Source organism: Channa argus, chromosome 20, assembly GCF_033026475.1.
Source record: "Channa argus isolate prfri chromosome 20, Channa argus male v1.0, whole genome shotgun sequence".
Taxonomy (NCBI): Eukaryota; Metazoa; Chordata; class Actinopteri; order Anabantiformes; family Channidae; genus Channa; species Channa argus.
Genome location: NC_090216.1, coordinates 840,851 through 868,274, shown reverse-complemented (window position 1 = coordinate 868,274; position 27,424 = coordinate 840,851). Strand labels below are relative to the sequence as shown.

Sequence of the window (27,424 nt, the reverse complement as noted above, 5' to 3'; positions counted from 1 at the left end):
GAACAACCATCTCTGCAGCACTCCATCAATCAGGCCTGTGTGGTAGAGTGGCCAGACGGAAACCACTCCTCAGTAAAAGGCACATGACAGGTCACCTGAAGGACTCTCAGACCATAAGAAACTAAATTCTCTGGTCTGATGAAACAAAGAATGAACTCTTTGGCCTGAATGCCAAGTGTCATGTCTGGAGGGAACCAGGCACCGCTCACCACCTGAATGTTTTTCAGCAGCAGGAACTGGGAGACTAGTCAGAATCAAGGGAAGGATGAAAGCACCAATGTCTGGACGGCAGACTGGGGAGAAGGTTCATCATCAACAGGACAATGACCCTAAGCCCAAAGCAGTGGCTACAGGAACAACTCCGAATGTTCTTGAGTGGAGCAGTCAGAGCCCAGACTTGGACTCTATGAAACATTTCTGGAGGGATCTGAAAATGGCTTTGCACCGACACTCCCCATACAACCTGATGGAGCTTGAGAGGTGCTGCAAAAAAGAATGAGGGAAACTGTCAAGCTTGTAGCATCATACTCAAAATGACCTGAGGCTGTAATTGGTGCTAAAGGTGCTTTGACGAAGTATTAAGCAAAGGCGATGAATATTTATGTATGTTATTTTTTTTTTTTATAAATTTGCAAAGCTTTAAATCAAACTTCTTTCATATCGTCATGAGATATTGTTTGTAGAATGTTGAGAAAAATTATACATTTAATCCATTTTGGAATAAGGCTGTAACATAACAAAATGGAAAAAGTTAAGCGCTGGGAACTTTCTGGATGCACTGTATGTCACATATGTATGTTAGTCTAAATAATAGGTTACTTGGTCTGAATGTAACTATCCCGGTCACATTCAACAGCTTCTGCGTGATCCTCTTGAGGAACAGTTCATATGAACAACTGTCAGCAGAACCAAGACACAACCAGTTTAAACTCTTTGCATTTAGCTCTTAGGTTCCACCTGTTTATTAAACTGTGATGCTTTTTCACAGCTAGTGATCCAAAAACATCTGTGATTTTTTTTGTTCAAAAGTCATTCATGCTTTTGAATGTTTAAATCAGGCCTTATTGTTTATTCACTCACTATATGTCAGTTGGACATTCGGTTCGATAAAGGCTTATGCTGGAGTAGTATGAATCCTATAATGCTGTTCTGTCTAATCTTCTTCAATCTGTCTGAGGATTAAAGTTAATTTTAAACTTACCAGATCCACTAAGACAAACCCTCTTTGAATTCATTGAGCTGCTTCTTTATTCCTATGGCTTTCATTTGTTCCACTGAGACTAAACAGTGTTCACATTACCATATCAAGGTCCTGCTTTCCTTTATCATATCGCAGCAGAAGTCTCATTTTGACAGTCTTGTCATGTCTGTGACATGTTGATTTTGTCCAAGCATAACGTCGAATCACTGAGGGCTGAGGGAGGGCGGAAGGAGGATGTTTGGGTGCTGGATGAAACACTGAAGTGATATGTTGTGACAGTGTGAAGGCTGGAGAAAGATCCAGCAGAGCTTCTGTTCAGCAGGGGAGAAAGTCAGTCGTTGTCTCCTGATTTTCTTCATGTTAAAAACTTAGATCCAGTCTTTGTTCTACAACATCTCAGAGAGAATGAGCCACAGAGGCAGGATAATGATCTGCCCATCCATCTTTCCAGCTGTTTGTGCTGTTCCAGCTCCTCCTGCGACTCGTGATATAAAACCTGGTTTTGTATTTCCCAGAACACCACAGGTAAATGTCCTAATCAGGACTGGGGAAGTTAAAGGCATGTTCACACAAGGCAGTTAGTCAGTTTGTACCGTTTTTTGTGACATCAGAAAACCAGAAATGTACTGTACTGTAGGTATTCAGAATTAAAGTGCTGTCTGACTGTATGTCAATCATCAGAATTAGATTTGTCATGTGGGAATAAAATGTGGGTTATTTTACTAATCGGTGAGTCAGTACTTAAGTACTAGAATTACAGGTATAGAAATGCCCTGAAAATACAGCAAGCGGCGAGTTTCTGCTTCACAAAGTTTCACTGTTGAATCAGGAGATTTCAGCCAGTGAACACTGAAGGAAAGCTGCTTATGAAAGCCAAGAAACTAGCAAACTAAATTAATGCTTAAACTGTTTTTGTAATACTTATGTCAGACACTGGTGGACACGAAAAATGCACTGATAATTCTGTCATGGTTTCACGTGTTAGGCAGGAGCATCACACAAATATCCAGTAATATTCCGCGCCCATAAAAGCGGTAAACAAAACTAAACTGGGGGAAGTTAATGTCACAAAATTAATTAAATCAACTGACATAAATGTAAATGACTCATCCAACCATTTAAAACATATAGCTGTTATAAAAATTAAGCCTTTATTGTAAGCAGCTGTGTAGGAGCAGGAGGAGTCATCACACTCATCCTGAACAGGTCTTCCTACAGATGACAGTCAAGGTTCTTAAGCTCTGTATGTCACCGTCACTTCGCTTTTTTCTACCTAAGAACTCAGGAGCTAACAGTGGTTTAACTGTTGTCTAACTGCCCTTCTACTCTCCATCTGTTCCAGCAGACGCCTTCCAGGTGTTATGACCCAGCAGATGCAGAACCTGCAGTTGTCCCAGACCAGGAAGTGCCCCGGTGGGCCAGCCTCCCCCAGTGCTGCCAAGCGCCTTTACCGAAACTTGTCGGAGAAATTAAGAGGAAGCACGTCCTCATTCGAAGATGCCTACTTCTTTGGCAAGTCAGACCGACTGCGCAAAGCCTCGGTGAGTCTGCTGCAGAGACACTTGGGAGTTGATTGATATTCGACTGAGGGTTTAGATCAAAGTTGTTAGTTATTCATATTCTGATGATCGATTACGAACTAGTAGAAGTCTTTATAAATGAAGCTGCATTACCAACTGCCTCACAAGCACCTGGATCACCCTGGTTTTTGTAATTGAATTAGTTACAAAGGTGTTGCTAGTGTCCACTAAGGTGCATTGTGCAATAGAGAGTGTGAAGTTACGTCACGCTGTATTAACTGTTGATGGATGTGGGCTTCATCTGGTGACCTACATGATATGTACCAGTGCCTGCTGTGGTTAGAGTGGGTTATCTGCATATCTGGTGTTGAAATCATTCACATGATGAGGAATGAAAGGTGCCCTGGAGAATTAGCAAGCAACAGTACTCAACAAGGTAAGTTGGCAGCAGCACTGACTGTGGTGACGCCTTTCAGAATCACCATAGAGAAGGTGTAGGCCTTATTTCAGGAAGCAGGTTTAACAAAATCCCATGTAAATTTTTGACCTCTGAATTGAGGAACAACAAGAGGGGAAACTCAGAAAAGCTGATCAGGGGTAGTTCAGTCAACTCTGAGTTATCATTAGTGCTCAGAATCACATGAACACCTCCAACTTTAATTTCAAGCCTAGTCCTGAAGGTAGGGAGGGGGTCTGCCTCCCGAATCAGAACTGGGATCTAGTCTCACTGGTAGGGACCTTGATGGCTAAAGGCTCTGTCCTCTTAATCTACTTTTGGAAACTTTGGGAGCCACCCTAGCAGCTTCTTCAGGGTGATTGTTAACTTAAAGAAGCTGCTTGGATAAGTATTGAAATGTTTGCCACCAGTACGGAAGAAGTCCAGTGGATATGACTCACCCTCCATGTAAACGGAGGTTTACCAGCACTGCTCTCATAGTTCACTAATATTCACAAGTAAAGGTACAGTAACACCCATGGATGCAGGTTCAACACTGGCAAACATGACAAGCTGCTGTTGAATGTTTTCCACTCTGCTCCTCTGACAAGGGTGTTAGTCATCACGTCTCCATGATTCACGCTGTTCAGTTTGCTTTCTCTCCTAAATGGCTGAATATTAAATGTAGAAAAGAAAAGTCATCTATAGTCGGTGGGGGGGGGGAGGGGTGTTTGTGTCTGACACTGAAGGATCAATAAAGATCTCATTTGGTGCTTCACTAATTCTGTTAACAGCGATGTCTCCAGAGTCTGAACTCTGTGTTCCTTCATTTGTCACATCTTTTATTTAATCTCTGCACTGATGCCTCAAGCTGTTTCTCATTTTCATGGTTACATCATAAAACCAGACTGCGTCCATCTCTCACATCTCTGAGGTCTCTCCTGTCATCTTTGCTTTGTTTCTGCTGATCGCTCACAGAGAGATGATCGATGGATTACAAGTGCATGAAGAGGTGCCTTGCTCAGGGACGGCCAGCTGTCACTGTAGAGCATTTGGTTTCATTCTCGCTCTTTATCGCCACTTCTCAGTCTCTTCTCTCTTGATCTGCTGCCCTGTGAAACATTTGGTCACAGAGATTCATCATGTGTGATGGGTGATGCAGGTCAGAGTGTGTGTGTGTGTGCGTGTGCCTGCGTGTGCATGTGTGTGTGTGTGTGTGTGTTAATAGCTGCAGCTCTCCAGAACGCTCTGTGCCGGCCCGCTGACATTTAAAGACCAGTCACAACTCCAGACATAAAAGAAAGAGGCAGAGAAGAGAAAAGGAGGGATGCACTACAGACTGCTGTCTGAGATCAGAGGAAATAGCCTGATGTTCCTCTAATAACACATCATGTCGGCCTTGGCCACTGCTTGTGTAGCACATGGGTTATTAGTGTGTGAAATCATGGTTATGTCATAGTGTGCGTCTTTAGTATGGTCCACATGTACATCCCTGACATAAATTTGGAGTTTTCTGGATGTCGTGATGTGTTGCTTAGCTGTGTTGATTAGCTCAGTCAATTTAAGCTTTATTGTGAAATTGAATGGTGAGTAATCAGTCACTATAGTTTTTTTTGTTTCTTTGTTTATTTCACTTAATTCCCAGTAGCATGAGTGAGACCTGTAGGAAATTGATGACATCCAGCAGCCATAGTAAATATGACAGACACCAGAGTGGTATTTGGTCTTTGTAGGTGGGAGGTGATGGGTGGGTGACAACACATAGGGCTCTAAGTTGCAAAGCTTAGACAATGTTGCTTCTGTATTTTAAAACATCCCACAATCTCTTTTTTAACACTAACTGTTTCGGTTTTGTGTTTCGCACCATTAACAAATTGTTTGATCCCATGCTCAATACAGAGCTGTCTCTGGCTTGGACTTGTGCATAATGTGTGCTCTGCTCCACTTTATCACCTTTTTTTAGGTGAATCTTTATGTTCTCTACCAGATTGAAATTCCTTCACCTTGTGGTTGTTAGTGGGTTGGAACACGTTTGATTGTCTGTGTACACGTAACTTTGTCCGAGCACATTATAGTTTTTGTACTGCAAGGCTACAAGGAAAAAAGGCTCCAAAGTGAGAACTGCAGTCGTACCACGTTAAAATTTTTGTCATATTTCCTGTCCTTTGTTGTTGACAGAGAGAGATGGAAACAGCTTAACCACCTCTGTTATGTGACTAATGATTCCTGTGAAAGAAAATCAAGCACACAAATAGATTGTTGTTGTTGTTGTGCATGTGACGCTCTCTGCTCGCTGAGCCTTTACAATGACGTCTGTCTGGATGTACATTTGTTTAAAGCGGCGACCTCAGTATAATTACAAAGGAACGATTCATTCGAATTTAATTTTGGAGGTTTGCTCTTTTTTCAGCCATGACAAGTCATATAAAGCTGCTTCTGTTTTATGACTCAAAAGAGGACAGGTAGGTTAGGTGGCTGTAGGGATAACACTGAAATAACTGTTGGACAGATCGTGATAAAATTTGGTCCCCTCAGGATGAACTGTAATATCGCTGCTAAAGGTCACAGACTCAACAGGAAACATCTAAGGTGCTTTAGTGTCAGATGGCTGCAATTTGTGTCACAAATCCCTCACTGAGTGACGTCTGTGATCAAGCTGGAGTCACCAATTAACCTAGTGTGCGTGTCTTTGGACTGTGCATGTGGGTGAGGTCTTACCCGGAGCTATAAACACATTAAACACCAGTGCAGCATGACCAACACTGTCCAAGCTGTCATAATTATTTTTCTGCCTTTGTTTTCCGCGGTTTGGACCAAACGAACAGAATTACACATCAATTACACAAATGTAAAAGGCTTTTTGTTTAGAAGCTGGTGGACATCTCCACAACACGTTTCATTATAATGGTACCACAGCAGTTGTGTGTGAAATCTGTGCTTAAGAAGCCAAAATAACAGCAGATGTAACTTTTTTCTGGTGTCTCCTTCAGACGATGCAGGGCAGTGACTGTATCTTTGAGGCGGTGGAGCAACAGGACCTGGATGCCGTGCAGATTCTTCTCTACCAGTACTCGGCCGAGGAGCTGGACCTGAACACGCCCAACAGCCAGGGCCTGACGCCGCTCGACATTGCCATCATGACTAACAACACGCCCATTGCCAAGCTGCTGCTGAAGGCCGGAGGAAAGGAGAGTCCACACTGTGAGTCCAATACAGTTTCAGTTTTCATGAAACAAAGATGATGTGTCATTGTCTTCTGAAGACCTGTTCTTTTAATGACTGTTTGGGGCTTTTCTGATTACCTCACTGTTTAACACGTCTAACTAGCAGGAGCAGCTACTTTCAGTCTAGTCTTGGGTTGATTCCATGTGATCCAGTGTCTCTCATAAAGATAATTTTAAATGTGGTCAATATTTCCCTTTCCACCACATCCCAAAGGTGATTGAATTGAGATTTGGTGACTTTGGAAGCCGTTCAAATACAGTCATGTTCCAGTAACCAGTTTGAGATGATTTTAGCTTTGTGCCCACTGTGGTCATAAAAGCGATGGACGTGGTCACCAACAAAACTCAGGTAGGCTGAGGCGTTTAAATGAGGCTCAGTAGGCACAAAGTGTGCCAAGAAAAAAATCCCCCGCACCATTACACACCACTATGACCACTGTTTGTTCGTTAGCTGTGTCACAGATGCAACAATAATTATAGGGTCTTGTAGTCTTTACTGCATGACACAAAGCCAGTCTGGCCATTCTCCTCTGACCTCTGGCATCAACAAGAGAACTGCTGCTCACTGTAAACACTGCAAAGCATGAAAATCCCAGTAGGTTATCACTTTCTAACAACCAGGCCACATTCAGAGTCACTAAATCCCCCTTCATCCCAGTTCAGTTCTGATGTTTGGTTTTAACTTCAGCAGATCATCTTGTCCATGTCAACCTGCCTAAAAGTATTGAGTTGCTGCCATGTGATTGGCTGATTAGGTATTTGTGTTAACGAGCAGTTGAACAGGTGTGCCTAATAAAGTGGATGGAGAGCATATAGTAGCTTTACAATCTTTACTTAATTAATTGTTGGACTTCTAAAATCTATTGTACCAGTGATGATTAAGCTGATTTGGTTTAAAATGTTTGCACTTTGGGTTAGTTTCAGATTTTTGTAATAACTTTAGATGAATTTGTAGAATTACAAAATTAACCACGGAAAACATGAAATGGATCCGGATCAGTGTATAGAAATAAAAGGTGAAAACTTTTTCTAAATACTGTAATCCTCAGGTACTCATCTGACCAGCCTCCAGTGTTTAACCTAGTTTGGCGCTGTGGACACTGTCTCACCTCCCCAGCTCCGGTGTGGAGGATTCAGTCTGGTCTCGATGCTCAGACAGCAGCTGCGTCTGATTGGTTCCTGTCCGCTCTGACCTTTCAGTCTGACAGAACAAAACCTAATTTACAAGTGAGCAGATCAGAGTGATGGTCTGTCACTGTTGACAGTGGTTGTCATGGTAGTTGTCAAAGTTCAATTTTTCACATTTTATATATTTTTGAACATTAAATCATCTCAGTATAATTTAAAAAAATAACTAACACAAACAATCCAGTGGCAGGTTGGGCAGTTTACCAGCTCTATAATTACTGAAACATCGAAGGTTAAGGAGAAATGTGATGCCTCCTTTTAGGCCCCATCACAAAATAAAACAGGCATTTACTGTTTCCTTCATGCAGACTTTAATCATGTCATCTTAAAAATGTAGATTATTTTAATTTGCCCTACAAAAAGGGAAGATACTCCATGAACACAGTACAACTTTAGGCAAAGCAGTGTACATACATTTCATAAGATTTCTCAGCCTGTGTACAGTCTCTACCAATGCATTGACTTAACAGTTATAGTTTTAGTTATGTCATTGATTCTGTCAGTAAAACAAAGGTTATGTCAAATCATGTGCAATTAACTGTAATTTTCTGATTTTGGCGGATCCAGCTCAGTTGGTAGAGCAGTCATCCACAAACCACAGGGTCAGTGATTTGATTTCCAGTTCCTTCTGGCAGAGTGGCCTTGGGCAAGACTCTGAACCCCAAAGTCATCCCCAGTGTTTGTTACTTGCTTTGGTCAAAAGCGTCTGCTAAATGACTCATAGTAGTTAATTTTTGTTTATCGTATGACTTGCAGTGTGAGCAGGGGTCTGGTGCTCGATCCTGCTCCCTGGATTTTTTGCAGGTTGGAAATTTTGCTCAGCTTGCTGCTGTGTCAGCAGCTTCCCGGTCTGTGGTATAAATATGTGTTGGAAACAGCAAAAGGCTGGTTTCAATGCTATTGTATCTTTCACAAGTTATGACCAAAAGTATGTTATATTGAGGGTTTGACATAAAACAGACCTTTGCTGGGGAGCAGAAACTATATTGTCTGCATTCTCCATGTTGACTGACCCGAACAGTGTGAGCAGATAAGCTGAATGTTCTGGTCGAGCAGAACCGCTGGTTCAGATGTGTAGTGAGTTTACACAACATGCACATGATCAGACACTGATGAGACAGATGAATCACTACCCTCTTCATGAAGGAGGATTTACTGCATGACTATTGAATTAGATTGACAGGTGTACCTAATAAACTGACTATAACTGACTACCGTGATAACTGTAACGTGAGTGATGCTCTCGGTCAGACAGGGTCTGTGTTTGTGTCTACTGTCTGAGTCTCCTCTACCTGGATCTGAATGAGCCTGCTATTCCCTGGCTGCTCCCCCACACATTTGGTTTTTCCCTCCATCAGTCCTCCTGCTGTCCACAACACACTCTGCAAAGACAGGTGGTTCTTACCTTACTCCTGAGGCCCCCGTTATCCCCCACTGTCTGGATCTGTGTGTGCATGTGGGGGGGGGGTGAAACAGTGGCCACTTTACAGCGAGCCGGGCCTCCTGCGTGACTCCCCGCTGCACAGCTTTAACAAGGTTTGTCGTTTAATGGTTTAACTTTTCCAATGATGCATGTAACGCCTGGGCAATTACAACTAAGTGATTTATGGGGCCACGGGGCCACGGGGCCGCGGTGGCGAGGGCTTTCCAAACAGCAGCCTGGACTCTGGGCGGCGGTACAATCCCATCCTTGTAAACAAACACAGAGTAAACAGAGCTGCTGTTTTCCCTCCTGGGGCCTGCTGCTCTCTGTTTATGTCATTCCTCAAGTGCCAAGTAAATCAGTCAACCAGGGCCCGACAGCCCTGTGTCGCCCCGTGTGTGTGTGAGTGAGTGTGTGTGTTAATGTACCTCCATGAGCTCACTCACATGTACTCCGGTCACTTTCCATACAAGTGTGTGTTTGCACTTGTGTGTATTGGGGGTTTTCTGACTCGTTGACCCAGTAAATAGTATTTTCTACATTGACATAGTGAAGTTACATAGTAAAAATAATCAATAATAAGTGTGTTACTTACATTTTAAAGGTGCAGTGTGTGAGACATACACAGATCTGTTGGCAGAAATAAGATACAGTATTAATGATTATGTTTCCATTTATGTGTAACCACCCAAAAGTGACGATTGTTGTTTTGTTTGGCCTTTTATATCTACAGAGCACAGGTCTCCTTTTCATGGAGGCCACCATGTCTCTACAGTAGCCCAGAACAGACAAAACACTTCACGTTGAAAAGAAGTGTGAGTTCATGACACAATAGCATTGGGAGAAGATGAAACACAAGAAAACAAGAATCAGTATCATTAGAAGTTTGAGAACCAAAAATTGTAGAAATCCGAGTGGATCCTTGTTATAAGGGAAGAAAAACAGGAAGAAAACAAGAATAACCATGAGTGTGGCCTTTGTTGATGAGCGACAAATGTTGATAGCTTGATGCAGTTGCCTGTTTTTTGTTGGACAGGTGGTCTAACGTGATTTGTACTTTGATGTATAATCATTCTGCAGTATCTCTTATATTTTCGTAGCAAGTTACAAAGCACACGTGACTTTACGTATGACGCCGCTGCGTCTCAAGCACCGAGCTGCTGTGTTCCTGCTCTACTGCTTTGCTTTATTTTACAGTTGTTGTTCAGCATGTAGTAGCTGGAAACAAGCTGAGATATTATTAATTAAACAGGATCAGTAACAATATTTTACATAGAGGCCGTGACCAATAGCTTTACTCTAAATAGACTTAACAAGATTCAAATTGTACATTATGAGCCATTTATAACTTGATCACTTGACATATTCATATTGTTACTTGATGTGTTTATAGATGATGACAGGTCACTGGAGACTCTGTCACGCTTGTATTAGGAGATAGCTGCAATGTGCATCCTGACCAAGAGATGCCACTATATCTCATACACTGTGTGTATGTACACTGTGTTAGTGTTGAGGATGCCAAGAACAAAGAACCACATAAAATGTTTCAAAGTAAAGTTTATCAGCTTCAGTTATCGATATGATCTGAATGAAAGAATAACTGTTGTAACATTGTTACTGGATCTTCTACAGGTTCAGTTATTGGTACTGACCCTAACAATAATTTAAGGAATTGTGGCTTGTTTCATTTTCATAGTTTTACTACCCTGCCATATGCAGAGACGCACTGCAAAGCTTCTTTCATTGTCGTCCTTGTTCCAACCTGAGACAATATTTATTCAGCTTTTATCCTGCCCTGCCTGAGGAATGCTGAGCTGGCATCTGAAGACACTGGCCTCACTCCAAAACAGACCTAAGAAAGGTTTTTTCTCATTTGTACAATAATGAGATGTACATTGTAAAACAACAGCTCCTAATCTTGGTTTATAGCAAGGAGCCTTTCCCTGCCCCAGCAGTCATGAAATCAAAAAGGAAGAATAAATTATGTGATCATACGATGGATTCTGTTATTTGCTGGTTCAGTGAGATGCCAAATAACAAGCTGCCTGTGTTTAGCAAACTCTCCTTTCTACCTCCTGCTATGAATCAGCCATTTTATATCTTTCACACTGTCTCATAACATTTAAATGTGATTTTGTTTGTCTTGAGAGACAATTTTTATGCAGACTTGGCCATAGGGACAAAGTAAAGATATTTTACCCTGATGGATTTTGTGGAACTACAAAAACAGTCAGCGAATGGAACATCCACTTTAACCGAGACGTTCCTCACAGAGATGATGTTTATTAGTGAAGCTGAAACCGCATTTGTCACGTGAAGCAGTGAATGCAGCATCAGCACTCGGTGTCTCTCTCTTTAATGTTCCCTTTGCTCTACAACAGGGAGCTGCACTGTTGAGCCCAGATATGAAGAACAGCAGCTGCAGCACAAGCAGGTTGAGATGAAACAAATGTGAGAATTCAGAAAAGAAAGGTTTATTCTGATGACATTTTTTTACATCCTGTTCCTTTGATATGTCCTTGGATCGCTGGCCGTACTGTTGCCCAGATCAGCTCGGGACATTTCTTACCAATGCAAAGCTTGTATCAAAATAGTCTGAAAGAAAAAAGTAGAATATATCTTAAAACTAACAAACACAAAGGTCGTAGTTCTCTAATACGGAATTGTATTGTACTCCTGAAATTTTCCACCTGAATTCAAACATTTTTTGCTTTTCAGTCGTGAATCTTTTTTCTTTCTTAGCTTTCAGTGGTTACATCATTATCGTGAGTAAAATATTTTTCTGTAACTAATAAAACAATTTCTTCAAAATTCAGCTGCAGTGAAAAAAGATGCCTGCCTTAAAAATTGAATTTTGAATGGATTTTATTTTAGCTCGTGCCAATCCCCACAATCAGCTCAAGGCAATGTACCACACAATTATAAAATATTAACTAATTGCTGTTTTATCAGTCCCCTCACCTTTCTCTTTTTTTAATCAGACTTTCCTAAATGTTCATTTTTAGCAGCGTTTATTGGTTAGCTGTTGGCTCGTCCCTCAGCGAGGCAGCAGAACACATAGTTCAGGCGACACAACAACAGCAGTTTTTTCTCATTTTTATTGCATCGTGTGGTTAACATGACACTGTGCAGTTAGTACAAACTCAGTGGAGTAAATGCTCCTTGTTCAGCCACTGTGTAAATGTGTCTTTGCATTGACTTTGTGGTTTTGTGCATGTTGGTATTTTCTCTCTGCCACTGTGGATGTTAACGTGGCCTCCGGAGCTCACCTACGTGCTTGTGTGTTAATTTAGGAGGCCCCTGGGTTGGGGGCAGGGGTTGGTCTATTTATAGAGCCTTTCAGTCAGACAGGGTGTTTCTGTGTGAGCAGCCTGTTCATTTACAACTGGTTCAATTAGCAGCCATTAGCAGCTAGCCAGGCTCTGACACAGCAATGAAGCAGGAAGTGACACCTTTATAATATGGTGGCTGTCGTTTCCAGCACCACAGCGCACCAAACCTTTAGAAGATCGTTGAAGATTGTTGTATTTCATCCGCTGTCACTTCCAAACATTCTCAAGACAGCTTGAATAAATTCTACATAATATTATTTTGTCTTTAGCATATAGATAATCAGGTGTCCATATAAACACTGACACACGTTTTTCTTCCCCTAAACGTTTCTATATTGGACCCTCAGACTGAGAGATAGATGGCCATTTTGTGTCTTTGTGGTCATTTTGTCAAACAAGTAATATGGATGTGGGTAAAAATGTGGATGTGGGAAACACTTTTGTCACATATCAAAGAGATGATGTTATGTCAATAATGGGTTCCTCCATGTGGCCAGACATCAGTTGCAGATTTAACTTTTGAGATTGGAAAAATGTGCAGATTTTTATAGCCTATATTTATCAAGTGTCTGGTAGCTGGAAATCTTCATCAATGGCACAATTTCAGTCCTACATCAGTGGCTGGAAGAGCAGTTTATCAGCATCCTAACTTTCTGGAGCTCTGAAGGTGACAGGATAGGATCTGTCAGGAGATGGGGTTTGGACGGATACATGGGCAGAGTCAGAGACAGAGGCTGATGTGAGTTTCTCACAACAGTTTCAACCACAAAAATTAAACTGATAGCTCATACAGCTGCAGAGATTATACACACAGTCATTCGTTTCCCCACCACACAGCATGAAACCAAAGCAAAACAAGCTGCATTTATTCAAATGTCTGGTTTGACTGAAGAGGTTGGGAGTAAATCAGTGACACACTTTAAGCCCCAACAGCAGTGTGCTTACATGAACTGAAAACATTGTCCCAAGTTGTTCTGGATGTTAACTGTGCCCACTCCTCCGGGTTCACTGTGTCTCTGAAGTTTCACCATGTTACCAGATGTGTGAGGCTGCAGAGGATCATGTCACCTAGTGGGTTTCCAAAAATAGTTTTTAGTTTTAGTCCAGAGCTTCAGCATGATTCATTTTAGGAAGTTTGGTAAATCATTCTTTTTTTGTTGTTGTTTTACTTTGTGTTTTTAATCTTACCAGGGCTTTTCTTTTTTAAAACCTTTTATTTATGAGGTCTATTGTAAATGTATAAAATGGAATCATAAAAGCACAAAGCAAGAATCTTATTCCCAGTGTGCAGCATCACACCAATTAAGCTGTGTGGGACCGGGCAAGAAGGCAAAAGGAAACATGATTTTTAACAAAATGGGTTTTTATTTACCTCAGAATTATGAAACCAAAACACAAAATATTGGGCCCATAGAAGGGATCAACAAAACCGAACTGGACCACAGCCCGAACACACAGGGGAACATATACTATAATGGCTGATCAGACCATTAACGACAAGGCAGGGGTAAGAGAAAAACAAAACCTTGCAATTAACTTATACAGAACAAAATATAACAATAAATCTACTGAATGCTAATTATTAGATATTATCCAAAACAACTATATTAAAGAACTAACATATCACAGTCTCCCCTTAAGGTACCAGGGTCTTGGTATGATCCAGTTGACAACTTCCTCTATTTCGATGTTCTGCTTCCTGGGGTGGATCCTTTTGCTCAGCTGAACAACACGTCCCTCCAGCTGTGCGACTGTACAGAAGTTAACTAAATGTGCAAACTAAAGTACTGACGACTTATCAAATAAACAGAATTTACAAAAGGAAATGACTCTGTTTTTAGTCATCATGTGTTCAATGTACTTAATTGCTAAATGTAAATGAAAGAAAGCAAAATGTGCAGTGCAGGTGGGTTTTGCCATTTAACTGTTCACACTTGCACACAACAGAAAAGTCACTTATTGCAGCCAAGTTATTTTTTCCACTTGAAAATGTAGATGCTAAAACAGGACAGAAACATTATAAATACCACGTTGACACATTTGTTTCCCCACTTACCAAATTCTCAGTCTTTGAGCAAAAATAACCACACATTGTTCAATTGAATGTTCCAGCCATGTGCTGCTCAGATAAAGCAGATTGTTCACATGAACTGTCCACACAGGAGGTGACAGTCGCCTCTATCTGCAGTTCTGCTCTGCTGGTTTGTGGTTTTCTTCACAGATTCATTCCAAACGGAACAGATTAGATTCAGCCTTACTGTTGTGCAGAGGACATTTCAGAGCCAGTTAAGTGCAGTTAGCATTTATCAAAGAAAGCAGAGAGACAGGATGCAGGTTTGAGCAAGCAGAGACTATGGCAATAAGTGGTGTCATAAGTCCAACAACAGGTAGGGGAGGGAGGAAGCAAGATCCTGTTATTTATTCAAACTGCTACGGCATCTGCAATTTTACCAAATTAATTAATCTAAAACATTCAGGAGCTTCTTGTACAAGGAAACACGTTTACAACTGAAGCCCTATTTAATTACTCCTTCAGATGATGAATGAGTTTGTACCGGCTGAAGTAACTAGCATATAAAATGGTCAAGGAGTGTAGTTAAAACAGTCCAAAGTTTGTTAATTAAAAATCAGCTTTCATTAATTTGTGATGAAGAAACATGTGCAATGGTTGATGCACTAAGTATCACATTGATGAAAGAATCTTGATTGTTAAACGTGGGCCAGAGTCTCTGAAGTTACTGTTCATATGTTTGAAAAAGCGACTCAAAACTGACATAAAATGACAAGAAACAGACACTAAATGTCCAAAAATCTACGCAATATGCCTAAAAAGACGGGAAATGAACAAAAGCTTCTGTGTGAGAGGCAAGCGAGTGAGTCTTGAAACATCCAGACTGTTGTGCAGCAGCTTAGATTCAGAGATATTTTGCAGCCACAAACACCAATGGTTGTGCTGCTGTTTGTTTGTGCTGCTGTCACAGTCCATGACTAAGAACTGGGACGGAGAGAAAAGGAGCATGCAGCAGTGTTTGGGTGCAGGCTGGCAGGAGACCCAATGTGGACGACACACACAGAGCTCACAGCTGTCCTGTGCCGTCACGTGTGTCTTTGTAAGTCATGTAAACATCAGTCCTTGTTGTTGCAGCATGTATAGGCAGAGTGCTCAGATGCTCATGACTGCGAGAATGTCAGTAATCACAGTTTAGGTTGAACTCCTGGTGTTTGCATGGAGCACAGTGGGGCCATTTTGACATCTATCTTTCCAGTGCTTTGTGTACAAGTTACAGAAAAATGGATAAGGATCAGTTACCACAGAGTTCTTCCTTCTCTATTGGTCCTTCACAGGATTTTTTTTTCTTTTGACTGTTTGACACAACATCAAGAACTTAAATCATTTAAATCTTCTTTCTGTTTCCTCTCGAGAAACGAACTGTTTGTGCATCTTTCATGTCAGAGGAATAAAAAGGGGGTTTTCAGTCATCACAGTATTTGCAGTCTTGCATCGCTGCATTCTCACAGGAATATCATCGTCAAAACACACTGGCTTGTGTTTTCCACACTCTTATCCACCTTTTGTGTCCGACATCAATAAAACCCCAAACTGTACCTGATGCCATGGAGGCACAGGACAATCGACAGCTGTCTCCTGCTGCACAAGTTTTTGATAGCCAGGTTTACAGGTGTCAAAGCAGTGATAAAGGTGGGATTGAAGGCCTTGGTAAAGATACATGTCTGCAAAATAATAAAAAAAAACAAAAAACTTGGATTATTTCCTGTGTCTTTTGGCTTCAGGCTAGTGTTTTAAAAGCGAACGTGGCTGTAGTGAAGGCGGCCTCCTGCTGGTGGGTTATGCTGAAACAGTTTCGATCTAGATCGTAACCCCTGGTTGTGTCTGTGTTGCAGTTGTGAGCGTGGAGAGTCGGGAGGCCCACCTGAGCTCGCTGGTTGTGGAGGCAGAGCGGCGGGCGGCAGAGCTGGCAGCTCAGGCTCAGAGGGATGGCCTCTCTCTGGAGGCCTGCCACAAGGACAAACAGCTGAGGGCCTGGGAGTGGAGGAGCAAGCTGTACAGACGCATGAAGACGGGCTTCCAGCACGCACGTGAGTCAGCACGGCTCTGTGGCACAGTGTGTGTGCGTGTGTGTGTGTGTGAGACAGAGAGAGCCTGCTCAGTTGCAGGTCACCTTTAAACTCTGTGTGGCCTCTTTTGCTTCTTGTGTGGGTCTTTACATCAGCCTACATGTGTTCATTACACATTCTTATCCAAAGTGATGCACATTGGTACGATCTCGTGATGGGTTTTATTTTACTATATGAGGAAAATAAGTGCTTGTTCGGTGATACCTGTGAGAAGAAGCAGGTGGTTTCTAAAGTCAGAGTGAGGTTGACATTTCTTCATGTACAGCTGCAGAGCGCAAAGGCTTATTGGTACCACTGTCACTCTACAAACTGCACAATCAATCCACTCCCAGCTGTATTAAAAAGTCACTTCAAGTGGAAATACGCAGATACCCAAAGATTCAGGATCCTGCACATTGATCACATCCACCTGATTACTTTGTCAGGATTTTGATTCTGAACTCTAAGTATTGTTGTAAGCACTTTTCTGATGAGTTTCCTGTAGTAAAGAACTATAATGAGTTAGAGATTATTGTCTGTGTTGTAGTGATTCTCACATTAGTAACTTACAGCTCTGATCTTCCCTCATCAGCTTCCCATCATCAGTGCACATGAAGAAAGTGCCGCTTTATTTTATTAAAATACTTTATTCAGTCACTTTCTCATTTTCAGCTAAATACTCTTCTTTGTCTTCACTCTTAAAGTATCTGGTTGCATAAACTTCAAGGACTTTTCCAGCAATATGGACTCTGATGTTTGTCATGAAGTAGGAATTGTCAAACCCGCTACACCTGCTTGTAGTGTGTTTACAGACAACATTAGCTTAAACAAATAGCTACATATTCTATAGCAATAACTAAATAACATCAGTGTCATTCACAGTAAGAAAACTGCTTTTCTCCAATTTTTTAATTATCATGTTACAGAAACTGAATTCATTTGAATAAAAACTAAACATAATGATTTACACAACTTAACAAATAGATAAACAAAATCATCTTTCCAGATAAGAATGTCAAGGGTGATGATCTATTAGTTTAATTATCCATAGAGCTCATGTTAACATAAATTATTGTCCATCCAGTTTTAAACACTGACGTTATTTCCCTTCTTGTAGATATTCAGCTTGAAGATGACAGCAAAGCTGCAGCAGATTCTCTGACAGTCACCACTATACAAGACACATCCTAACTCTCATTCTTGTAACTTTGCACAGTGCTAAGTTTGTCACAGCTGCTTTGCATTTTGGACACAAAAAACTACTCATTCAAAGTAGCAAAGCATGTTGGTGCAGACTGTCAACAGTATCTGAGTAAGAACATGCAGGCATCACAGCCTGAGTCTGTCTCTGTTTGATGTGACATTTGTGCTGGGGAGAAAGGTTTGCATGCAGTGGATGCAAAGTAAGCATAACAACCTTATAAAGCAAAATGGCTTCTGCTGATTGACAGCATATGGATGCAAACCAGCTACAAAGAAACAGACCGCAACTACCAAGCAAGAAAAATCCACTACAAAGACACAGGGACAAAATGACTGCAGACTCAAACACAGGTGCATCTGCAGTTGTTTTGTGTCTGCTTCAGTTTGAGGCTCCTGCTCCTATGTAAGATGGGTCAGGGGCCTGTTGTCTTACAAACACTCCATTGTGAGAGGAGTTCTCAAAGTCAGCAAGAAGCACAGTAAGAGGAGGTCAAGAAGGAGTTCGGGGAAATCGAGCATAGATTGAGAATTTTCATTTCACCTATTCAAGATAAAAGTCCATAATATTATTTAGTTATTTTCCTCTCTGTGACTCCACTAAACAAATTTCTTTTACTTCCCTCCCAGCAGCGATTTTCATTCAGTGGCTTCTTGAGGCAAAATGAGCTTTCTTATGTGAGATTTAAAGTCGTTTAAAGTAATAACCGGAGATGTGCAGCTGCATCACCAAATGATAAAAGCCAGCAGCGCTGCAGGAAGGCTTCCCACTGGGTGACTGCTCAGGGAGTAATGTGCTTGACATTTTCAGACGCATTACAGGATTTATTTGGAAATAACAAAAACAGTGAAAGTAAAAGAAGGGAATGTTGATGACTTGTAGGAGCTGTGACAGGTCTGAGCAGAACACATGAAGCGACAGATGCCACCTACAGAAACTGCCATGATTTTCAAGAGAGTTCCTCATTCTGTGGATTTAATATTCATAGGTCTTCAGTTTGTTGGGCGTGCTTGTTAACACCACCCTGTGCTCCTGCTCAGGTCCCCCTGAGGCCCCGTCTATGGTCCGTCTCAGCGTGAGCAGTAGCACAACACTGACCGTCAGCTTCCAGGAGCCGCAGTGTCTCAACTCCACGGTGGTGACCAAATACAGAGGTAAAAACACACACTGACATGCAGCCATGCCTATGATTACATGCAAATGATACTAACCAGATTTTATACCCAGAGGTTTCCTTGGTCTACATGGAATGAACAAGTCTTTTCCTATTGAGAGCAGCTGGACAAATGAAAACAGTGCAATATTTAAAAATCTTTGCACTGAGGCTCCTCACTATCAGGACATGGAGAGAAAAACCCTTCGAAAATAATTTTAGAGACACGCTTCCTTTATTTAGTTCCTTTTTCAAAGACAATTACACTGCAACTGATTGAGTTTGTTAAGTGGCTACCACATCTCAGAAAATGGTCTGAAAAATGCACTTGTCGTCTCCTCAACACAGCAGTATCCGTGCAGTTTGTTGCCACATAAGATGACCTGAAATTGTTGCTTTTGGTGAGAGGAAAAATAGAAAGAGATCAGAAAACTGACCATTAAAAGTGAATGAGAGAAGTCATTTTAGTTAACCAGTGTTGTGATGCAAGAAAATCTTTTTCTCCATGGAAATGTTAACCGATGAGTACAGGTCACAGGGAAGCATCACATTTCTTTGTCCACATGTGTTTTTCACACACTTACTAGAGAAAAAGAAATAGAATCAGATATCCAGAAACACCTCTAGGCCCAGAGCTGCGGTAAAGTTAATGGGTGTCATCTCAGGAGGAGGGGCTATCGATCTGTCATCAGACTGTGACTGTTCACTGCAGGTTTACCTTTGTGTGTCTCTGTGTGCCTAGTTGAGTGGAGCTGCCTGAAGGATTTCTCACTGCTCGCTGGAGAGATGGTGTTGGATGATCTGCAGACCCTTAAATGCACCATCAGCGGCCTGACCACGGTAAACCCAACATAACTCCTCCTACCTGAAACTTTTGGCCTGTTTACTATGAGTCAAATACAGTGGTCTACCTGTAATTGATGATCATACAAGTTAGTAAAACAGGATTTTATGAGTTTAGAATTTCTCAATGATAATTAAGAGATGCAGCAACAAAACCACAAAGACATAAAACAACCATAAGAGAGATGGCAATAAGCTCAAAATGTCCCAGTCATCAAAGATCCAAATGACCACAACAAGGTTTAAACTGGCCACAAAAAAATGCAGAAAGAAAAAAGAACCTCTTCCTCTTTCCTTGCAATAAGCACCAGGAGACTCAAAATGATGACAGAGAACTGAGCCACCACAAAAAAACTTAAAACAACCACAAAACACTTAAACTCACGGAGACTCTAAGTGTCCATAAATGATTGTTATTGACTTTCCCCGTGACAGCTGCTTTCTGCTCTCCAACAACCAGACTGCCACGTCCAGATCACTGACACATTCAATTCATGCACGTTTTGTTACCATAATCTTATCTTTCCATTTCCCCTATAAGTGTGCTGTTATAATGTTTGTTGAGTGGCATCAATGACATTTGAAGAGTGTGCAGCTTAGTGGAGGCTGTTGTTTATTATACATTCTGTTCTTCACTGTCTGCCTCATAAATTCACAGACTGTGGTGCATCTGCTGTTTGCCATTTAGAGCATTTAGCCTGCATTCAGATACTTCCACTACAGCCCTGAAAACATTTAGAAAAGAACATGCTGGAAAGGGCAGGACGCAGTGTGGGCGGATAATGAGTCGAGCCAGTAACTGGACTTCATTCTGAGCCAGAATTCATATCTCGAATGTTGTTGCAAACCTGCACTCATTTACATATTGTATTTATTGTGTCAGGGTTGAGTCTGATTTAAATACAGCTGTTACAGAAGGAATGTGGCCACACAGGAGCCAGGAGGCATCTGAGCCTGAGCCTCTGTTGGAGGGCATTTTTCTTGTGGGAAGGTCTATGAAACAGCCTCTAAAGACATAAAGCAACTACAAAGACACAGAAAATGACTTCAGAGGTAAAGTAACTATAAAAGGACAAAACACAACTACAAACAGATGCAAATAGAGAACATCCACAAAGAGATTTGGCTACAAAGACGCACAAAAACAACTACAAAATGAGAAGAGCTTGAAGTGGCCACAAAGTGACACAAACCTGCCACTATACCACCACAGGGACATACTGTATAAATATGCTACAAAAAGACTATCAGTTCCAAAGAGATGCTAACCGGACCACAACAAATCACCACATATGACATTGACCAAGGGGGAAAAAAGAGAACTGCAACATGCAAAACAATGCAAAGCAGCCACAAAGAGATTCCAAACACAGAAAAACAAAAGCTACTAAAAAATAAGAAATCGATACCATGACTACAAAGAGGCCAGTTTAACACAAACATGCAAAATGACTAAGAATCAACATCAAATGACCCTAAAGTCTTGAGTTCTGTATCTGTGTTTTACTCCTCTGCATTTAAATTCTGTTGAACTGTGGTTCTAGATTTAATGTCATTGAAATTACCAAACAGACAACAAACAATTCCAAATGGTTAAAACTAAAAAAACAACCACAAATAGTTAAGATAAATCTGCACATGACACAGTGCCTTGCAAAAGTATTCACAGCCTTTGAAATTTTCCACATTTGCTCATGTGGAAGGTTACTACCTTCATCCCAGTCTCAAGTCTTTTGCAGACTCTTAACAGGTTTTCTTCTAAGACTGTCCTGTATTTGGCTCCATCCATCTTCCTGCTGAAGAAAAGCATCCCAACAACATGATGCTGACACCACCATGTTTCACGGTGGAGATGGTGTGTTCAGGGTGATGTGCAGTGTTAGGTTTCAGCCACAGACACCTGTGGACAGTTTCTCCCACCTGAGCTGTGGATCTCTGCAGCTCCTCCAGAGGAACGGGCCTCTTGGCTGCTTCTCTGAATAATGCTCTCCACGTTCTCTGGGCCAAAGCTCATTTAAAATGCTCTGAGAAAAAATGAAAAACTGTTCTGTGGTCGGATGAATCAAAACTTGAAATTCTTTTTGGAAAGTATGGATGTGGTGTCCTGTGGACTAAAGAGGAGGGGGACCATCCAGCTCGTTATTAGCAGACAGTTCAGAAGCCTGCATCTCTGATGGTGTGGGGGGCATTAGTGGCTATAGTGTGGGCAGCTTACAAATCTGGAAAGTCACCATCAATGCTGAAAGTACTTACAGGTTTTATAGCAACATATGCTCCATCCAGACAACGTCACTTTCAGGGAAGCCTAACATATTTCAGCAAGACCAGGCTAAACCATATACTGCATCCATCGCAACAGCATGGCTTCACAGGAGAACAGTCCAGATGCTGAACTGACCTGCCTGCAGTCCAGACCTTTCCCCAATAGAAAACATTTGTGATAAAATGAAAAATCCAGCAACAAAGGCCCAGGACTGTTAAAGAGCTAGAATCTGCCATCAGACAAGAATGGGACAACATTCCTCTTCTGAAACTCCACCAGCTGGTCACCAACCTTTCTGAGATGTGTTGCTGCCATCAAATTCAAAATGAGCTAATATTTTCCATGAAATGGTAAAATGTCTGTTTCAAAATCTGATATGTTGTTTATGTTCTATTTCGAATAAAATACTGGCTGATGAGATTTGCAAATCATTGCATTCAGTTTTTATTTATGTTTTACACATTGTCCCAACTTCTTTGGAATTGCTAAATCTATGCTGATGGGCGCTCGCCAAGCTGACATTGAATGACCTGCAGATTGAGGTGTCACAGCTCTAAAGTAAGGGGGGGAAAAGAGTAACAACAAATGAGGCAGAGTTTACATGGTTCATGCTGAATTAGTGACATTACATGCTGTGTGCAGAGCAACAGCATAAAGACATGCAATTCTGTAGGGTGTTGGCCTTCTTCTCTCTTTGTAAATAAAATGAAATAACCTTCAAAGAGTCAGTTAAATTCCCTTTTGTGTGTCTTTTAGACCTGCACCTCCAAGTGTTCCAGCAACTGCTTTTTAATTGCTTTTATTTAAAAAGTCTGTAATATTTCTGTCCACCAATATTTGGACTGGTGGACATTATAAGGAGCTGTTTCCCCTCAGCGTAAAGCTGCGGAGAATTGGTTTTAAAAAGCTGTAAACCAAATCATAAATCGACAAAAATCTATGTGATCGTTTTTACTTTTCAGGGTCGGCTCTACTATGTCCGAGTGTCGGCCTACAACATGAAGGGCTGGGGAGCTCCGGCCTCCTCCCTCCCTCCATCAGCAGCTCCATCCAGTAAGTTCAGTCTTACACTTTTTCTTTTTCCCTTTTTCTCCTGAAGAGCAGAAAATGTAAATGTGCATACAAAAGCATAAACTCTGTGCACTGACTAATGCCAGAAGGATCTTTTTTTACCCTGTGCTGATGATGGTTTAGGCAGCGAGTTAAAGAGACATAAGAGTCCTTCCTGTGGTCGGTAGTAAAGAGTGAGTCAGCTGTGAATTCTCTGAACGTTTTGAGGTGCTCGGTTTAGGAACATTGGTTTCATCTCACAGTCACGACTTCTTTTCTTTCCGCGCCTTCAAGTACTTTAGCCTTGGGCTGTGTATGTGCGTCTGGTTACGTGTGCATTGTCTGGCTTTGTATGGATGTGTCAGAAAATGTGTGTCTGTGTGCATATGTCAGAAGCAGGGAACAGAAAGTGTGTGGGTGTGAGCTCAGAGAGAGAGAGAGAGAGAGAGAGAGAGAGAGAGAGAGAGAGTGAAAGCTTGACTAAACCTCGAAGATGCTCGAAACACATTAGTCCGTCCAATAACTTCATAGTGGTGCTGCAGGCAAAGCATCACAGAACTATTCAGATTGGTAGAAGTACTATTAACACTCTTTGAAAATACCTCATAACATGTACAAATCTTCCATTTAAAATATTACTTAAATAAAGCTCACGATTGCTTTGGAAAAGCAGGTTGGCCATGAGTACAAACTCCATAGTGTGAGCAACAAGATGTCATAATCTGAACTGAAGATTCCTCTAAGTGATGTCATCTGGAGGCATGTCTCAGTTAGACGTAGAGAGATACAGTATTTTGATATGGGAACTTTAACCTCACTACCAAACGTGACAACACTGCTGTCAACTTGGGTGTGTTAACATCCGCTCACTCACACTCACTCACACACACCTCGTCCAATATCTCCTCACCGTTTTCTCTGTTTGACTGAAACATGGCAACGGCCGAACGACTTTTGCCAACCTAACGGCTCCACTGCTCCAGGTTTTGTTTTCACCTGTCAACCCTGTTGTTCTCGCAGAGGAAGTCTCACGATGAATTGTCGCAAGAAACGGAAAGTCCTGCCAGTGTCTGTGCCAGCTTACAGCTCATTGAAATGTATTGGGTTTAAACTGTCAGGACCAACTCCCACCATTGCTGCTAGAATTTATCGTTCCCCTAAGCCACACAATGACTTTTTAAATGAATTTGCTGCTCTACTCGCCCATCTATCCACTCTCTCACCAAATGTAATATTATTGGAGCGTTTCAACATTCAAATGAACAACAGTAATCGTCCTCTCACCAGAGACTTTTCATTGGGCCTGGAGAGTTTTGGATTCCATCAGTACATTCATTTCCCCAACCACATTAAAGGACATATTCTGGACTTAATCTGCTTTTCTGGACTCGCCCCCTCCAACTGCACAGCTGATGAACTCCATGTAACTGACCATTTCCTCTTCTCATTGAAACCTCATCTCATTTTGGAATGTCAGGAACATATATTGGAACAATATTGACACCCTCTCCTCTAGCACAGACAATATTCTTACCCTGGACTATATCCACCCCTGAAGCAGACCGTGTAGCTCAGTATGATAATGGTTTAATCAACATTCTCGAATTCTCTTGCCCCAGTAAAAACCTGGTGAAAAACTGATTTACCTGGTCAACGAAGGCCAAAGCTCAACAACTCAAGCGACTCTATAGGAAAACTGGTCTCACTATTCACAAAGAAATACAGAAAACTCACACATTTCCCTTTAAGGACTCATTTGCTCAAACGAAATCCAACGACTATTCTGGGCTATTCTGTTCCAGTGAAGGTAATACCAAGACACTGTTGTCATTATTAAATAAACTTCTCCAACCCCAAGACTCCCTACCCCCCACTTTTACTCCTTAATGCCATTTTTTCAATGAAAAAAGTTACAAAATTCATCAGCATCTATGTTCTAATTCTTTATCTTACTCCTCCTCTGAGTTTTTCCAACACTATCCGTCATATCTCAAATTCCCAACTCCCCAGTGCTTCTGAAATCTCAGATCTCATTCGTAAATCCAAGCCAACTAGATGTCTGCTACATCCCCTCCCCACAGCCTTGGTCAGATCCTGCTTCCCCTCCTATCTGCTATCATACACTCCTCACCTGCCACTGGAATTGTTCTCATAATCTTCAAAGGACTTGCAGCTGTACCCTCCGCCATCTCCCACTTACCTTTCTTCTCAAAAATACTTGAAAAAATAGCCGCAACTCAACTCCACTCCCGTTTAACCCATAATTCGCTCTATGAACTTTTCCAGTCCGGTTTCTTCCCCCGCCACAGTACACAAGCTGGACTCATAAAAATCTCTAATGATCTCCTCATGACAGCTGACACTGGTTTACTCTCAATTTGCCTCCTCATTGATCTGAGCGCAGCACTTGAAACTATCTCAAACACAATTGTCCTCAATAGACTATCCTCCACTGGCATCACTTGCACACCCACACCCCCCCCCAGACTGGTTTAATTCGTATCTCTCAGGCCGCACTCAGTTTATCCATCTCAAATCCTTTGGTTCCCAGCCTTCGCCTGCCACTACTGGTGCATCCTGGGGCCCCTTCTCTTCATCACCTACCTCCTTCTCCTTGGCAATATAGTCCGCAAATTCAATATTCATTACCACAGGTTCACTGATAACACTCAGCTCCAAATACCACACCCCCACCCTTCTCATTTACCAACTGCTTATCTGAAATAATATCCTACTTCACCTCAAAGTCCCTTAAATTAAACCGAGATAAAAACAGAATTCCTACTCATTGGTGCAAAAATTTTCCAAGTTGACCGTTTTTTTTATAAATCCCTCCATAAGTCCAAAACTCACCTGCCCACATCATCACCAAAACTTCCTTTATCACATCACCCCTATCGTACAGCAATCCAAATCATCCTGTACACCTTCAAGGCCATTCACAACTTCCCCCCTCATATCTGTATAATCTGACTGATCTGTGTAATCCTGCCTTTGTGTTCTCGTACTCGTACCCTTTTCCCGATATTGCTCCCCATATCACGTTGGAGAGATGTGTGCAGATGTGTGCAGTCTATGTTGTGAAATTGTTGTTAAGAGACCAGTTAGTTAGGCAAAGGTTCAGCATGTAACCTTAACATGTGAATGTGGGCAGCTCCTGTCAGTGTGTGTCCTTTGCTGCTCTGTTTAGATTGGAGGGAGAGTGACGGTCGGGAACCCAGGAGACGAGGCCACATCGAGTCCATGGAGCGTCTGCTGCAGCAGGTCCGAGCAACGCACACGCACTACTGCTGCAGAGGTGAGTGTCCACGATGAAGCACAATGAGATGTGTGAGTTTAGGTGTTGGGAGCAGTCTGTGTTAAACACAGTGTATGTGAGAACAGTGTAGCTGCTGACCACTACCCGTCTATCATAACACACCAATCTATGAATCAGAATTGCATTATGGGTAATATAAGCAGAGCAAAAAGCCATCGACCAATCCCGAGTCTGGTAAGATTAGGGAGGGTTGCCTCAGGAAAACTCTGCCTAAATAAATAAAGGCAGCAATCAGGTTTAGAATAGAGCATCAGACATAAGCAGGAGGCTTTAAAAACAAGCAGTGAGGGTTTAAAATCAATTCTAACATTCACAGATTGATGTGATGTGGCCACTTTCCTTAGAACGTTTTGTATCAGCTTTGAGTGTTTCGCCTGCTGATAGCAGAATAAAGAGCACTGCAGTAGTCTAGTCGGGAGGAGATAAAAGCATGGATGACTTTCTTTATATCTGCAGGTGAAAAGGACGACCTGATCTGGTTTTAGTGTCTTCATAAGAAAACACACACCTGCACAGCGTTAACTATCTGACTGTTAGAGGATACTTGGTGTCAGAGTTGCACCCAGGTTGCATTAGTCACACAAACACTTTTAATTTGGTCTCAGTACGCTGTAGGAAATTATTGGACATCCAGTTCTTAAAGGCTAAGTTCAGTCATTTTCTAAATTCGTGGGATTTTTAATAATCACCAAGATATTTTTTAACAAATATTTCCCAAATTTCCCCACATTTTTATCAGTGACCTCACACATGTGCAGTTGAATCTTTCTCACTTCATACTCGTGTAAATTGTCGGTGATAGATGTGGTTTTAATCCTTTGGACACAGCACATAGAACCAGCTCATTCAGGCTGCACACTGACAGACACTGAACACAAGTAGTCAGTTCATGCTTTTTTATGTAAGAGAAGTGCTGTCACTTCTTCACCAGTCAACAAGGTGCTCAAGGAGTGTGAATCCAGAAATACAAAGAACTCAGCCGCACTGTCTAAAGGAAGAATCCTTTTCATTATACTAACGTGTCATAGCACAGGGCCTTCAGAGAGCCTGTAAGAACAGAATCAGAAACAATGATGGGAAATGGACACATACAGTAGGACGTGTCCTGTGTCATTAGACGATTTCAAAATCAAAATGATTTCACATTTCAAA

At 41.7% G+C, this 27,424-nt stretch overlaps 1 protein-coding gene across 5 annotated transcripts in view; it reads left to right on the top strand.

Moving 5' to 3' along the window:
* Nucleotides 1-27,424, top strand: part of ankfn1a (ankyrin repeat and fibronectin type III domain containing 1a) — a 120,280-nt gene that overhangs the window by 63,292 nt on the left and 29,564 nt on the right. For 3 of the 5 annotated variants that reach the window (XM_067488044.1, XM_067488043.1, XM_067488048.1), the window contains 7 exons: nt 2,544-2,742; nt 6,148-6,358; nt 16,231-16,425; nt 18,685-18,798; nt 19,540-19,637; nt 22,866-22,956; nt 26,144-26,251. In XM_067488044.1, coding sequence (XP_067344145.1) covers nt 2,544-2,742; nt 6,148-6,358; nt 16,231-16,425; nt 18,685-18,798; nt 19,540-19,637; nt 22,866-22,956; nt 26,144-26,251 — 1,016 coding nt within the window. The remainder of the gene's footprint in view (nt 1-2,543; nt 2,743-6,147; nt 6,359-16,230; nt 16,426-18,684; nt 18,799-19,539; nt 19,638-22,865; nt 22,957-26,143; nt 26,252-27,424) is intronic. The other 2 variants (XM_067488045.1, XM_067488047.1) reach the window with 1 other exon arrangement.